This window comes from Sorex fumeus, unplaced genomic scaffold (assembly GCF_029834395.1).
Source record: "Sorex fumeus unplaced genomic scaffold, SorFum_2.1 ptg000047l, whole genome shotgun sequence".
Lineage (NCBI taxonomy): Eukaryota > Metazoa > Chordata > Mammalia > Eulipotyphla > Soricidae > Sorex > Sorex fumeus.
In genome coordinates this window covers 36,419,943-36,436,006 of record NW_026606104.1, presented here as the reverse complement: position 1 = coordinate 36,436,006, position 16,064 = coordinate 36,419,943, and the positions used below count along the sequence as shown (strand labels likewise).

General features: G+C 45.5%; 1 protein-coding gene across 9 annotated transcripts in view; it reads left to right on the top strand.

Moving 5' to 3' along the window:
* UBR4 (ubiquitin protein ligase E3 component n-recognin 4) overlaps positions 1–16,064 on the top strand; it is a 134,771-nt gene that overhangs the window by 55,056 nt on the left and 63,651 nt on the right. For 4 of the 9 annotated variants that reach the window (XM_056122722.1, XM_056122729.1, XM_056122723.1 and 1 more), the window contains exons 40-57: positions 1,787–1,969; positions 2,290–2,448; positions 2,982–3,134; positions 3,576–3,803; positions 4,135–4,292; positions 4,897–5,068; positions 5,558–5,759; positions 6,802–6,965; positions 7,412–7,628; positions 8,446–8,662; positions 9,413–9,445; positions 10,595–10,658; positions 11,087–11,221; positions 12,164–12,338; positions 12,968–13,051; positions 13,141–13,281; positions 14,486–14,607; positions 15,566–15,677. In XM_056122722.1, the coding sequence (XP_055978697.1) occupies positions 1,787–1,969; positions 2,290–2,448; positions 2,982–3,134; positions 3,576–3,803; positions 4,135–4,292; positions 4,897–5,068; positions 5,558–5,759; positions 6,802–6,965; positions 7,412–7,628; positions 8,446–8,662; positions 9,413–9,445; positions 10,595–10,658; positions 11,087–11,221; positions 12,164–12,338; positions 12,968–13,051; positions 13,141–13,281; positions 14,486–14,607; positions 15,566–15,677 (2,719 nt within the window). The remainder of the gene's footprint in view (positions 1–1,786; positions 1,970–2,289; positions 2,449–2,981; positions 3,135–3,575; positions 3,804–4,134; positions 4,293–4,896; positions 5,069–5,557; positions 5,760–6,801; positions 6,966–7,411; positions 7,629–8,445; positions 8,663–9,412; positions 9,446–10,594; positions 10,659–11,086; positions 11,222–12,163; positions 12,339–12,967; positions 13,052–13,140; positions 13,282–14,485; positions 14,608–15,565; positions 15,678–16,064) is intronic. The other 5 variants (XM_056122721.1, XM_056122724.1, XM_056122726.1 and 2 more) reach the window with 5 other exon arrangements.

Sequence of the window (16,064 nt, the reverse complement as noted above, 5' to 3'; positions counted from 1 at the left end):
AGTCAGCCTTCTTTTCAGTTCATATAACATATGAACTGCTAAGAGGTGTAGAATTTGACCTTTCTGAGCAATTTTAATTTGTAAGATTCTACCCCAATAAAAAAAGAAAAACACCAGAAAACTTCCTCATTAAGTTTCTCCATAAGGCATACTAGGTGTACCTCAAAAATGAATACTTGTTATTTTTATTTAAAGATGTTTAGGTAACTTTTAACTGTGACTTGAGTTAAAAGATGAACCTCATTAAACACTTTGGAAGCTACTTCTTGTCACCAAACTTGGTGTGGTCTACCCGGCTTCTTGAGCAGTGGGGAGTAAAGTGTCAACAGTTCTGAGAGGGAGGTGTAAAAATGAACAAGGAGGAGCAAGAGTAGCTATCACAAGGTGACTCTTACAAGGGAAAAATGTTCTCTTGCAAATATGCATACACAGATTCACATACATTCTGGTACTAAAAATTAGCCATGGTTTTAGACCAGTGATGTTTAAATGGAAAAAAAAATTGGATTAAATGTGAAACAAAGAAGTATTACTGTGATCCACCTTGCTTTTGTTTTTTATTAAATAATAATAATTTGGCTTTGGTGTCATACCTGGCAGTTCTTAAGGGCTGCTCCTGGCTCTGTGCTTGGGATTTCCTCCCAGCTGTGCTCAGGGAACCATATGGATGTCAGGAAAGGAGCTTGGGGTTAGCTGTATTGCAAGGAAGTGCCTTAACCCGTGGACTTCTGGTTTTGTCAGGTTAAACCAGTAAAAAAAAATTTTCCATATCTCATGGTGACTCAATAAATTATAAAAGAAAAAGAAAAATATTTTCTATCATCATTGCCATAATACTGCTTAAAAGGGACATTTTAATGTTCTTTAAAAGCCAGTAGTTGGCAGGGCTGGAGGAGGAGTGCATTAAGGGAGAACGTTTGCCTTGCATGTGGCCAACCAGGTTTGACCACTGTCACCGCATACAGTCCCCCAGCCCTGCCTGGAGTGATTCTGGAGCACAGAGTCAGAAGTAAAGCCTGAGCACCGCTAGGTGTGGTCCCAAATTAAAAAACAAAACCCAGTATTTTTGAGGACACGGGTATAGTTCAGTGGTAAAGCATGTTCTTAACTAACGTGAGGCTAGTGTGGTACCAGTTTTAGTCTTGGCATTGTACCATGCGTTCTAGTACAAGTCCCAGAAACTGTGCTGCTTGGGATTCTTGGCACCAAAGTGCTGTTTCTAGTACACCACAGCCAAGTGTATGTAAGCACTGGAGAAGAGGCTGGAGAGATGGTGTCGTGGCTAACATGCTTGCCCTGCATGTGGGCTTTCCTGGTTTGATCCCTGACCTCACATATGGTCCTCAGAGCACCACCAAGAGTGAGAAAATCCCAAGTGTAGCAGGGACTTAAGGAACTAAGGACTCGCAGAAGGTGTGGCGACATTGCAGCAGAGAGTGCACAATCCTCTCGGTGAGCACTGCAGTTACAAGTGTATGCTAGCACCTTGGCAGAAGTGTGCGAATCCTGGGGGCGAAAGTGGATGGAGCCAAGTGTGTACAATCCCTTGTTCACGCAAAAGATAACAAAGGGAAGAGGGGGAGGGAGGCCACAACTAGTAATCGTTATACTTGCAGGATTAACCGTTTTGGTAATATGCTAAACAGTGTGAATTCGAGATCAGAACTCTTTGCTTTTGAATGAGTGAATTGTGAAGTACCTTAGTCAAAAGATTATCAAGTGAGTCAACTTGATCTTTTCTTTTAGTCTTACTACTGCTTACTATCTCTGCCTCCTTTTTTGCCAGGTTCCCACCCTAGGCTCCCAGGAAGGTGCTTTCGAGAATGTTCGGATGAACTACAGTGGTGACCAGGGCCAGACTATCCGACAGCTAATCAGTGCCCATGTGCTCAGGCGGGTGGCTATGTGTGTGCTCTCCTCCCCCCATGGGCGCCGCCAGCATTTAGCTGTCAGCCATGAGAAAGGCAAGGTAGGTCCTCCAAGTACTTCCCTCTCTCTCTCTAGGCCATGTTTTTCTTCAGTGCTAAGCCAAAGATAACCACACTCTGAATTATCATTTGCAGTGTGCTCTGTTTCAGGGATTTACACTTCGGGAACAGAGCACAGGGGACTTTTCTCACAAATAGAGTGGTGTAGTTTAAATTGAAAACTCATTATGACTAGAATGACTGCTTCTAATTTGTGAATTCTTCAAGCCCCAGCAAAATAATAACCTCAGACAGTCTAACCCAGGGTGCTCATTCTGGCGATGACAAGGCTTAAGAATGAATGATCACGGTTTCTTTGTAGATCACTGTTCTGCAGCTCTCTGCCCTCCTGAAGCAAGCAGATTCCAGCAAAAGGAAGTTGACTCTGACACGCTTGGCTTCTGCGCCAGTCCCCTTTACTGTGCTGAGCCTCACTGGGAATCCGTGCAAGGAGGACTACCTCGCCGTTTGTGGGCTGAAGGTAACAGTCTTTATCGTTTGATTACTTGATCTGCAGATCCACCTGTTCTTCTCACCTCTTCTTCCCTGTTCCCAAAGGGAAACACTGCATTCTCTTTCTCAAGATTAAAAGTGTTAAGATTAAAACTTGAAAGGTATTGGAGGGGTTGGAGTGTATGCCAGAGGCCTGGATTTGACCCTAGCACCGCTGAAAGCAGACCCCAACCTGAGAGTAGTCCAGCGCCAGCCTGCCTCCCCTCAGCACATACATAGGCAATCACTGCTGGGTGGACGTGGCCCCAGACAGACAAGAGTCATTGAAATACAGAGGGGATATCTGTTGTTTTCTTTTTCCCCCTAGACATTTCAGATTTCTCTTAGGATGGAAATAATCTGTATTCTTAAAACTTGGCTCTGTTAGTCGATTCTCCCCCGAAGTGCGTGAAGGCTGGAGACAATAGGAAAGAAAAGTAAATGCCAGAACTCTGAAATGAATGAATGTCCTTTATAAATCCCTTGTTGACTGTTCTGTTTCTTAAATCGTTCTGTGTCTAGGATTGCCACGTGCTGACCTTCAGTAGCTCAGGCTCGGTTTCGGATCACCTGGTATTGCACCCACAGTTGGCAACAGGGAACTTCATCATCAAGGCTGTGTGGTTACCTGGCTCACAGACTGAGTTAGCGATCGTCACTGCCGACTTTGTCAAGGTATCATTGCAGTCCTCTGATGAGAAGACCCTGGGTGGTTTTGCTTTTAAATCTAGGATGTTTGATTTCCATTATATGCTTGTTTCTTTTGGCAACTGAAAAATATATAATATATCCCTTTTTTTTCCACTTTTGTTTACACTGCTTACTGTGTGGGAGCTTTCTATATGTAGGTAGTGTAAAACTGATTGTGATTCTCCCCCGCTGTACTAAGGGCATAGGTATTACAGAACTTACTACAGAATTGATTAGTTCCTCCCGTCCCTACTCCTTTTTTGAAGGGAAGTGAAAAGATTCCGTATTCATCACTTAGGAGGTGCCTTTGGAGTGGACGATGAGCGCCCATTACTCACTCGGCATAGCTCTTTAGATTTACCAGGATACTGTGGGGAGTGGGACAGAAAGAGTGCTCCTTTATTTTGTATGACTTCCTTCCCGCAGATCTACGACCTGTCTGTTGATGCCTTGAGCCCAACCTTCTACTTTCTCCTGCCAAGCTCAAAAATAAGAGATGTTACTTTCCTCTTCAACGAGGAGGGGAAGAACATCATTGTAATGATGTCTTCAGCGGGGCACATCTACACCCAGCTCATGGAAGAGGCCAGCGGCGCTCAGCAGGGACCCTTCTATGTCACTAACGTGCTGGAGGTCAATCACGAAGACCTGAAGGTCAGAGCAAATGTTTCTTCTAGCACTTGTTGCTTCTGTTTGCTCGTGTTTGCTTCTATTCTGGATTTAATGTCACGGTTCCGTTATAGCTGTTTTGTTTTAGTTTGCTGGCTTTTACTTGCTTAGCAAAAAGCTAATCTTTTTGAACAAAATTAGTTTTACTTGACATTCCTTTATTCTCCTGGTATTTTTAAGATATACTATAAATGCTGGTGCTTAAGAATGTGGGTGCACCTAATGAAGCTATAAAATGAGTAACCAGCAAAACTGGAAGCTGGTATCCCAGGCAACCTGAAGACTTAATGCAGTAGTTTTGTCTTTGTCCCAACAGGACAGTAACAGCCAGGTGGCAGGTGGTGGTGTGTCTGTGTACTATTCCCACGTGTTGCAGATGCTGTTCTTCAGCTATTGTCAGGGCAAATCGTTTGCAGCCACCATTAGCCGGATGACTCTGGAGGTGTTGCAGCTTTTCTCCATCAACATCAAAAGGTGGGTTCATCTCCCCCAGTGGCTGCATTAACAGCTCTCCACCTCCTTCCCGAGTACTGGAGTCTGTTAAGAGTCTGGTGAAACGTAACTTTTCTTTGCAGTCCTCTGACCTTCCATGTTAGGTATTTTAAAAATCAAGCATGCATTATTGACAGGGTGTCTTTGCATGGTTTATCCTTCACTGCGGATACTGAGAGCCATAGAGTTCGAAGCCCACGTTCACACTGGAGGAAAAGCTGTAGGAAAGGCAGGAAATGTGATTTTATGTGATAAGTGAGTTTTGAGATCGGGCTATTAGAGTTTTTCTGATATTTGCCCTGTCAGTGAGTGTTCTTTGTTTCTAAATGTTATCAGTTTCCCCTCCTGGGCAAATTTCTTAATAAAACACAGTTTAGAATAAAACTGAGACTTTTGGTTAGATAAATGAGTTCTTTACTACTCTTGGTTAAATTTTCAGTGAGGATGGGCTTTAGGTTAAGAGAAGAATCATTAGAGGGCCAGGGATTGGGCTTAACAGTAGGATTCTGGGTTCTACCCCAGGGAAATAGGTATGGGAGAAAAAGGGCTGTTCTGTAATGATTGAAGCTAGTTTTTCCCTCTGTAGTTCCAATGGTGGCAGTAAAACGTCTCCTGCCCTTTGCCAATGGTCTGAGGTGATGAACCATCCTGGCTTGGTGTGTTGTGTCCAGCAAACTACGGGTGTGCCACTGGTGGTTATGGTGAAGCCAGACACTTTCCTTATCCAAGAGATTAAGACTCTTCCTGCTAAAGCAAAGGTCAGTGTCTTCAGTCACTTTGCTATGAACCTGCTTTGTTTACGTCACCTTGCCGGGCTGGAGCAATAGCACAGTGGGTAAGGCGTTTGCCTTGCACGCGGCCGACATGGTCGATCCGGGTTCGATTCCTCCGCTCCTCTCAGAGAGCCCAGCAAGCTACCAAGAGTATCTCGCCCACACGGCAAAGCCTGGCAAGCTCCCCCATGATGTATTCAATATGCCAAAAACAGTAACAAGTCTCACAATTTGTTGTGAGATGTTATGGTGCCCACTTGAGCAAATTGATGAACAATGGGAGGACAGTGCTACCAGTGCTATGTCACTTTGCCAGCTGATTCAGTGCTGAGAGGTCTGAAGGACTTCTAGCTGCTTTCTGTAGATGGGCCTTACTTTGCCTTCCTTCTGCATTGACACGAGTCCAGTTGCTTCTCTAACTCTTTGTTGCTGTAGGTGTGGGAACTGTCACTATTCTGAGTTCTCTGTTGCTAGATCCAAGACATGGTTGCTATTAGGCACACGGCCTGTAACGAGCAGCAGCGCACAACCATGATCTTGCTGTGTGAGGACGGCAGCCTGCGCATATACATGGCCAACGTGGAGAACACTTCCTACTGGCTGCAGCCCTCTCTGCAGCCCAGCAGCGTCATCAGCATCATGAAGCCCGTTCGCAAGCGCAAAGCAGCTACCATCAGTAAGGCCCGCCTCGGCAGGCACTTTACTTGTCTTCCGAGTTTATTTTATTGAGGTGGTATGGTTTGCATTGGTTTCTATATTACTGTTTTGTGCTTGCAGTGTTAATCATGGCCTGTGCCCAGTGTAAATAACCCTTCACCACCAGCCTCCCCAACCTTCTGTAGCCCTGCGGAACAGCAGGCTCACATGTTTTTGAGAGAGAGAGAGGAGCTGATTTCCCAGAGGCAGGGCCAAGCTTCCCCGTCACAATGTTTTGCAACTTTTAGAGACACATTGTACAGATGACAGGCACTTGTTTCCTTGGATCTTTGGGGGGAAATTTTCTCTGTTTAGGGAGAATAGCTCATCTGACATGGAAGAACAGGAAGGATCTGACTGAGGAGTAGAGTCCTTCTTTTGGTTCCTTTTCACCTTGGAAAGTCAAGAGCCTGTCCTTGCTCTCAGAGCTGGAAATCTTGAGAGAGGATTCTCTGGGGAGTGAGAGTTGAATTTCGGGATGTTTCACTCTCGGTCCAAGGTATTGCAGAGGTCATCACAGTACCCTAAATTTATTGTAGAGTTTATGTTGAGGTAATGGTTCAGTTCATTCTTCTGTAACTTTCTACTGTTTGTTTGTTTTTGTTTTGGGGCCACACCCAGCTATGCTCCTGGCTCTGCACTTAGGAATTACTCCTGGCAGTGCCTGACAGACCTTATGAGATTCTGGGTGTTAAACCCAGGTGGGCCACACCTGCTGTATTATTGCTTTGGGCCCTCTACTGTTTATTTTAAACATCTGAAAGGGCCGGTTATTACAAACTGTACTTAGTACTGACACTCATTCCTTGTCTTGTGAGGTCATGTTGTGGTTAGGAATGATGACTGTTGAGTAGGTAACCACAGGTAGACTCCTTACTGATGCAAAAATCATAATCCAAGTTTGCCTCGAAAGGTTTGACTGTGTGAGTTGTCTGGGAGGGAGTTTTGCTGAGGAATGGGTAAAGAGGTAAGAAGGACCACATTTAGTATGTTCTCTGACAGTCCTCTCCTGCTCTCCATAGCAACCCGCACGTCTAGTCAAGTGACCTTCCCTATTGACTTCTTTGAACACAACCAGCAGCTGACAGACGTGGAGTTTGGTGGGAATGACCTCCTGCAAGTCTATAATGCACAACAGATAAAGCACCGGCTGAATTCTACTGGCATGTATGTGGCCAACACCAAGGTAAGGACTGCAATGAGTTGAGTTCAGTTTCTGGAAAAACTCAAAATAGTGTGGTTTAAGAACACAGCTGATTTCATAAGGCAAGAGGAGCGTGTCGGAACTGCATACTCTTTAGTCCTTGACCCTTGATTGTAGTTGAATGGTCCCTGGAAGGGATTCATATTCTCAGGCAGAAGCGCTCCTGTTCCAACATTATTAGCAAGGTTATCGTGCGGAGAGTGGCAGGAGGGTAGGTAGTGCTGGGGAAGGAGGAAGCCTGACAATGAAAAGTATCTTCCCAGCCTTTCCCCCTTATTCTTGGAAATCAGAATCGTTACTGGTGATACTGAAAGGTCAGGGTCTTGTCTAGGAAGAAACACATACGGGGACACTGGGAAGAAAGATGAAAATTTTACTGTTACGCACTTGTGTGCGTTTTTTCCTATGTGAGCCTTTCTTCCTTTCAGCCTGGCGGCTTCACCATTGAGATCAGTAACAACAACAGCACCATGGTGATGACAGGCATGCGGATCCAGATTGGGACTCAGGCTATCGAACGGGCCCCATCATATATTGAAATCTTTGGCAGAACAATGCAGCTAAACCTGAGCCGCTCACGCTGGTTTGACTTTCCCTTCACCAGAGAAGAAGCCCTGCAGGCCGATAAGAAACTTAACCTGTTTAGTAAGTCCCCAGCTACATCAGGATTGCAACTTCCTTGGCTCTCTAGTATCTGAAAAACCACATGCTAAAGATGTAGTATTTTCTCTGCAGGTCTCTGCTGTGTGGAAACTTTGAATATTTGCATAGAAAAGAAACAAAGTGAACAGGGAAGGGTTATATTTGAAAAGAGGTGAAAATAGGCGGAACTCTGCTCTAGTGTTACCTCTGTTAGGGTTGGGCCTTGGTTGGGGGGAGGGGGGCTGCCTGCGCGTCAAGGCAGAGAGGACGCCTCTCTGGACACATGCTGTCCCAGGGCTTTCATGAAGTACACATGAGGGCCTCATGGCACAGTCACTGAGAGGTGGACTGCAGTACCGCACCCGGTGGGAAACAGAATCCTCACTAAGGCTGCCATCTTCGCTACCATCCACTGTCCACCAGTCTGCTATGCTTTCTCCTAGTAATACTTGCTGTTGGCATGACTGGCTGTACTCTGTTTTGAACAGAAGGCGTGCTGACAGGCCCATGTGGGTTGGGTGGGGTGCAGCGGTGAGGGCGCCGTGATCCCATGATCTCAAGGGACTCTTCTGAGTACTGATTTCTGGAGATCAGTAGCAAGCACCGCGCTGTGTTGATGCCTTCATAGGCTTTTGGTCATCTTTCTCTGCACATCCACAGCATCTGAACGAGAGGAAAGTGCTGAGGTCTCGGGAGTCCTCCACGGCTGGTACCCATGCGCTTTGCTGCGTGTCCAAACTGGTCTGGTCTTTCCTCCGGAGGTAGTGCTGCTGGTCCTTTCATGAGTGTGCTTCCTAAAGGCTTCTCTTGCTTCTTGCAGTCGGGGCCTCTGTGGATCCAGCAGGTGTCACCATGATTGATGCTGTAAAAATTTATGGCAAGACTAAGGAGCAGTTTGGTTGGCCTGATGAGCCCCCAGAAGAATTTCCCTCTGCGTCCGTCAGCAACATCTGCCCTTCAAATTTGAGCCAGAGCAATGGTACTGGAGATACCGATTCAGCCGCTCCTGCTACCACCAGTGGAACTGTCTTGGAGAGGTACCCGTGCTGGTGGGGCTTGGCTTGAGTTCTCACCGTTTTCTACTCTCCCTTGAGAGAACCAGCCACTGATAACTGCCCGTAGTCTAGCATGTGATTTTCACGTTTGTCACACTGGAGGTTTTCTCCAGAGTACGTAGGCAGAGTCTGAAAGTGTGCTCCAGTTGTCTGCTCCAGACTCTGCCCTGGTGCTTCTGTGCTTTCTCTTAATGTTCAGAGAACCTTTGGAGTGGCCAGAGGCTGCTGACTAGTTGTTACTGTAGTTTCGGATCAAGTCTTACCAACAGTTAAGGGGAAATTCTTCCTGTTCTGATTTCATCATCTTTCTCTGCAGCAACTTCTGTGGTAATGACACTGCTGGCAAGATGCTGTCTGTCGCATCTTGTGGCAGTGTTCAGAGCCTTCTACGGCTCCCTCCAGTGGCCTTCTTCAGCATTGCGCTTGGCTTCTTTGTGCTAGGTAGCTGCTGGTTTGCCATGGTAGATGAAGTAACTCATAATGTAAGATGTTGTGTTTCTTACATTGTAAGTCATAAGAATAGCCTGGCTTGGAATCACTGCCTACAACTAGCAGCCTTCCCATTCTCTCTCTCTCTCTCTCTCTCTCTCTCTCTCTCTCTCTCTCTCTCTCTCTCTCTCTCCCCCTCGCTCTCTCTCTCTGTTCTTATAGTTTGCTTAGGATGTGTTTCTAGGTTTCTCTGAGCTTCACATTTTTTTCCTTTTTTTTTTTCTCCTTTGCTTCTCCCCCAAGTTCTGAAACTGAGTCCCTAACCAAGCTGGACCGGTTAGTATGCACTCTTTTCTTTTCTCTGCACGAGTGAGTGTGTGTCAGAGAGCAGTGGAACCAATGGCGTGGCTTGGTGTGGCTTTTGTTTTTGTGGAAGAGTCCTGCTTTCTGTTCTGCTCATGTGCATGGCTGCAGAGCTAGCCTGTGTAAAAGTGGAGTCTGCAGAGGCTGTACGTGTGCACTTGGTGTTGGCCGTTTCAGACTCTTTGCTTTCTCTTCCTTATGCCATTCCTTTCTGCTCCTTCTCTGTAGTGAATGAGTAGAGGGGTGTGGGGGCCGTGGGAGTGGTCATACTGAAAAGTACTAGCATCTGGGAAGCTTCTGGAAAGCTTGTTCTGTGCAGTTTTGTTTTATGCCTCAGGTCCCTCTCTGTTGCCTTCCTCCCACCCCGTGACCTTTCCTTTCTAGCTACTTTCTCGGTGTTTTCCCTTTTTTGTCCAGAGCTTCAGCTGTCAGTATGATGGTGTACCAGATCACACTCACAGGAATAAGCCCCAGGGAGCATTGTATTTGGCACCCTTCAACAGTGGGTGTCGCCTTCCTATCCTAAAAGAAAATTGCTTCATTTCCTAAAGGTGCTTTATGGTACCCCTTGAATGTTGGCAATTGGCATGTACCTGATAATGCGGTTTGTTCTCTTCCCCTTATGTAGGGACTCGTAGTAAGTGCGTTAGTGCATTTTCTCAGAGGTGTAAGTAAATACAGCTTTAACCTTCCCTGTATAAGAAGTTGACTTTAACCCCTCCCTTTGTGTGCCTTTGCCTACTTCGACCGATCTCTGGGCACCTGGACTTGGGTTCTGTTCCATCAAGGCTGTTAAGCCCAACTCAGTGATCCCTGCCACAGGCAGCCAAAAGAAGCACGTTTATCCTCTTTGAGGACGAACAGCCCTGTCTTTGAATTACGGATTATGAGTGCTGCCTCGGGTTGATCTCCCAAGTCGGAGCCAGGTTTTCTTCTGGCCTGTAACACAGGGAAACGATATGCATGGTGCCTGTGGCACGTCTTATTGTGCTTTGATTTTTGTATTTGGCATTCATTAGCTGTCCCCAAGGTCTTCCTGACTAGAGTTTACACTGGCTAAAGCACCAGGCAGAGAGAAGGGTTGTTGTTGCTGTACTCAAGCCAGCTTTTCTGTCTCCCTAGGCTAGTTGTGAGTTCCTTAGAAGCCCTGGAAAGCTGCTTTGCTGTTGGCCCAATCATCGAGAAGGCAAGTACCTTTTCAAAGCACATAGAGCTTTCTGAAAAGGCTGGAAGTCAGTCAGTGGAGTCGTCAGGGACCCTGAGGTGTCTCAACTAAAGAACATTAGGAGCATAATCTAGATGGCAAACAAGCACCCACGTGTCATCAGTTTTAAAACTTTATGGCCTACTTTAGGGAAACCCGTATTGATAATGCTTCACGGTACCAGATGAATGTTGATAAAAGAACATGCGCGTAGACGTGCTCTCTGCCCTGTTACCGTAGGGAGCATTATAACTTCGGGAATTTCTGTCTGGTTCTTTGTGACTCATGGAGTATAACCTCGACCCAGAGCCTGGGCGGGAGGGGGAGGTAGGGGAAGGGTAGAGCAGATGCAGATTGTCCATTTTGCATGGGCCCCGGGGTCATTGTTGACTTTGCTGTCTTTGTGGTAGGAGAGAAACAAGAATGCAGCACAGGAGCTGGCCACCCTCCTGCTCTCCCTGCCGGCGCCTGCTAGTGTCCAGCAGCAGTCCAAGAGCCTCCTGGCCAGCCTGCACACCAGCCGCTCCGCCTATCACAGCCACAAGGTAACTGCTCCCTCTCAGGGAAACCGTCTGGAGAAGGGACAGTTGTGGTCCTGACAAGTAAGAGCATGTACAAGTGTGGTGGGGGAAGGAGAGCCTGGAGGTTAAACTCCTGCCATTTAAAGCATATCCTGAGAGATGAGCGCTCGCTCATTTCTCAGAACTGCGGACAAGCTAACGGGCCACTGCTTTTTTTTTTTTCCTTCATTTTGTCAGCCTAAGAGGGTAGAGAAGACGTCAGGAGAAGGGGACATGTTCACGCATGGGTGACTTCTCACTGAAAAAGAGCAGGAGGAGTTCTTTGCTTTGGGGCTCAGTATCGCTGACACCTCAGGACTGAAGCCGGGACAGCCCGACACCTATGCTTGCTTGTGAGGAAACTGTTGAGAATTCTGAAGGCAAAATCTAGGGAGAGGGGGGGTCCCACCAAAACGGTGAAAGGCCTCTGAAGGTCAGAGCAAATTGATGGGAAATCTTAGTTGATGGGAAATTGATGGGAAATCTCAGTTCAGGTCCATGAGGAGTAACCTGACCAAATACTGTGGATCGCTTTTGTTCCTCCATTGCAGAGAATTGAGAAATGTAAGTTTAGCCTGCTGAACCTCTCAAGGAAAGACCTATTTGGAGACACAACTTTCGGTTGATAGGAACTTACAAAGAAATGGTTTTATTATAGCAAAGTATGTTGCAGTTCTGGGAGATAGGGTGGTCTCTAACTTTTCTGTCAGACTTCAATAGTGATTTTAAGGCACACAAAAATTGAACGTCCATCAGCTGAGAGAGATTTGCTCCAGGTAGTTGGTATGATTAGCCTGTCCTCTCTCTCTCTCTCTCTCTCTCTCTCTCTCGAAGCTGTGTTCCTGATGATCAGTCAGCCGCCTTCCTCTTTGTTACTGGACAGAACCCTCGTTTTGGGGCTCATCTTCTGTGATCCTTTTGTTACAGGATCAGGCTTTGCTGAGCAAAGCGGTGCAGTGTCTCAGCGCATCCAGCACAGAAGGCAAGGACCTGGACCCTGAGGTCTTCCAGAGGCTGGTGATCACAGCTCGTTCCATTGCCATCATGCGCCCTAACAACCTTGTCCATTTTACGGAGTCAAAACTGCCTCAGATGGAAACAGGTGAACTTGGCCTATGTGGCTATGGTCCTGAAATCTGCTCTGTGCGCCTTCTGTGCATCCTCTTCCTGTTCTCCCTGACCTCGGCTGACTTCATCCTCTGGCACAGATTTCTCTCTTTGGTTTTTATACTTTGTGGAACGTTCGACATGAGGGTTGTACTGTTTTAAATCCCCTTTGCCGTCCTTTCCCTTGAATTATTGAGTTATTTAGTGCTCTGAACATCAGGTATAGTCTCTTTCTGAAGTTACTACCTTTTATAATCTTTGAGGTAAAGGTAAACTTGGGCCCTGGTTCGAGCTATTCTTTTGCCAGTGTTTTATTGTGTATAGTGACTTTTCTCTGTGCTTGATCTTATTTCTTCATCTCATGTTGGCTGCCACACTCATTTTGCCTTTATTAATACAGCCCATTGGTGCCACCTCGGTTCTGTTCCTTGCATGCTTCCATATGCTATCGTCATCCTGTTCCTCCTTCCAGTATCATAAATCCCTAAAATTCTCAGATGTTCCCATAGTCTTTAGAAGTGAACATTTGGACCTGAGATCTCTTGAATCTGTGACAAAGATCCTGAATGCTCCCTTTTACTTATTTCTAACCTACCAATGTTTTCTGTGATATTCCTTTCCCAGACTGTTTTTTTCCTAGATGTGCCTGCTGGAGTCTAGGGATAGTTGGCATATTGATTGGGGCCCCACTTGAAACTCCCTCCCCAGGCAAGCTTCCTTGACCTGAGTTAACCTTAAAACAAATTAACTTCCATCTCAGATTTACCGTTGCTAATAATTTTCTTTGTCCTGCTTAGAAGGAGTGGATGAGGGGAGAGATCCCCAGAAGCAGCTGGAAGGAGACTGCTGTAGTTTTATCACCCAGCTGGTGAACCACTTCTGGAAACTCCACGCCTCCAAACCCAAGAATGCATTCTTGGCACCTGCCTGCCTGCCAGGTATCACCACGTTAAAGAGTATACCTAAGCCTTGATACACACGGTTGAAGCCTTGTGGGAATTCTGTCTTTGAGCAGATCAGACCCTTGGGCTGTAGCCTTCATCGTTCATTTCTTACAGAATAGGGCCGTGGAAGTTTGTGAGATCAGGATATTTTTCCTGATGTAAGAAGAGAAGTGGGATTCCTGTCCTCCTGGAAGTTTGTGAGATCAGGATGTTTTTCCTGATATAAGAAGAGAAGTGGGATTCCTGTCCTCTGTCTCTTCATGTGGGGTTGGATATTTCACGTAACGATACTTACTTGTGCATGTACTTAGTGGTGGTTGTGTATGTGATTGTTTTGGAAAATCTTGGAAGACTTCACCAAAGGCAGTTCAAAAGGTAAAGGCTAAGCTTTAGCCTTGTGAATTATTTGTTAAGTTACTGCTGTCTTTGGCATCTGACTCTCACATTTCCAAGGTTTTTAGGTGGAACAGTAAGATCTGAATAGCAATCTAGAAAAGCAGAGCTTTCGCTTTTATGTTCAGAAGTTGCTTGGACAGTAAACCTCAGAGGCATGTCTAGGTCATGCTTACCACTACCTAAAGTTTGGGGATAGTAGGAACATCGCAACTGTATTTTGGTTTGCGGCCACACCTGGCAGTGCTCAGTGGCTATTCCTGTCTTGGTACTTAGAGCTCATTCCTAGGTTAATCCTTAGAAGTCACAGCTAGTGATGCTGGGGATTACGTGGGGCGAGGGATCAAACCCTGAGCCCCGCGTGCAAGGCATGTGCTGTAGCCCACCGAGCTCTCTCTGGCTCTGCCCTGTCTTTTTGTTGTTACTAGCGAGACACACCTATTCATGCTTAGGGTCTTGCAGTGCCAGGGATAGAACCCAGGACATCATACATGTATGTCAGATGTTTCTACCATTTGACTCACATCCTTAAATCTCTGGCCCTGCCTGTTGAGCTTCATAGAGGATGGCCAACTACTTGTTTCTCATGTAGGATAGCTGGAGAAACCTCTAAGAGAAAGTGGGAAACTGGGAAAATCTTAGTAAATAATGCCAAAAATCTACTTTCTATGCGTATTTTGCTTTACTTTGTCTATATGTGTCTTTTTCATTGTTAGCTTGGCCTTTATGTGAGGGTAACAATTTGTAGTTTTTGTTAGACTCTGAGATAGTTAGAGTTTTTAATCTCATGTTTTTTTTACTTCAGGCCTCACGCACATTGAAGCTACTGTCAATGCTCTGGTAGATATTATTCATGGCTACTGTACATGTGAACTCGACTGTATTAATACAGCATCCAAGATCTACATGCAGATGCTCTTGTGTCCCGTACGTATCATTACAATCCAGAAGTTTCTTATTAGCTTGGGGTGTCCTGGAAAAAAAAATTATTTTGTTCACTAAGCTAATTAAATAAACTTAAAGGAATGTAATCGGGGCTCGGTGTGTGTGTGTGTGTGTGGGTGCAGAGAGTACTACAGCCGGTAGGGCACTTGCTCTGCATATAGCTGCCTCAAGTTAGATCCCTGAGTGCAGAGCTAAGAGTAAGCTCCGAGCATACTGAGTGTGTCTCAAAAATGCAAAACAAAACATAAATCAAAGGAATGTAATGGGAAGTAAGCATTTTGAATCAGTAAAAGCTTTAAAGTTTTATTCTGCATGAGAAAGATTTAGAGAGGGGATAGACTTTATTGTTCTTATTTATAACTGAATCCATAGGAAATTAACCAGCCATTGATTAAATATATGTATAAATGAATATCTGCAAGACTTTTGTCTTTGAGCCACACCCAGTGTTTATAGGCTACTCAAGGTGCAGTGCTCAGTGCCCAGTAGTGTTCAGTAGACCAGTTGATGCCGGGAGTTGAACCTGGGGCTTCCCACATGCAAAGCGTGAGTTCCAGTCCTTTAAGCTATTTCTCTAGCACCTCATCAAGATAATTTTTCAGTTATACTGTTACAGGACCAAGTATGAGAAGTAATGCTTTTCCAAACACAAAGCTAAGATGAACCTGGTGATCTGATAAAAGCCATAAGTATTTGTAGAAATACAAAACAACCACAGAGCCAGTCACCTGCTCTGCCGGTCTGTTACCAGGAATAGGTAGAAATATTTAGTGACTGGGTCTTACTGTGTTAGGTCAGGAAGTAGGATGACTGTTTGCTTTGTCATTGGGTTGGCACCTAAGATTAGGTACGCCTGCACACGAATGCCAAAAGAGAAAAGGATTTTAGAGTTTCAAGGGTAGTACAAAATTAAGGATGACAGCTTCCTTTTCCATCTCAGGATCCTGCTGTGAGCTTCTCTTGTAAACAAGCTATAATTCGAGTTCTAAGACCCAGGAATAAGCGAAGACATGTGACATTGCCTTCATCCCCCCGAAGCAACACTCCAATGGGTAATGTGTGTGTGTGTGTGTGTGTGTGCGCGCGCGCGTGTGCGCGAACATGTGTGGAATGCCTTTCCTTGGGTCCAAGCGTGTGTTGGGATGGAGTTGCTGCAAAAGTTAGAGCTTTAGTATGTGCTGGCCTTGTCCAGCAGATTAGATTATATGTCTTTCGTTTCACTCTGCCTTACTCAGGAATTAGAGGCAGCTTAAAAAATGCATAGAGTAAATAGAATAAAATCAGAGCCATGGAAAATAAAGTTATAATAGTTACTCAAGGACATCTCTGGGTTCTGCATGGTTATTCCTGTATGTGGCTGAAAGAAGGCTTCCTAGGGCAAAATTCATCCATAAAAAAATAGTGACTGAAAACAAAACAAAATATTTTCTAGGCTAAAG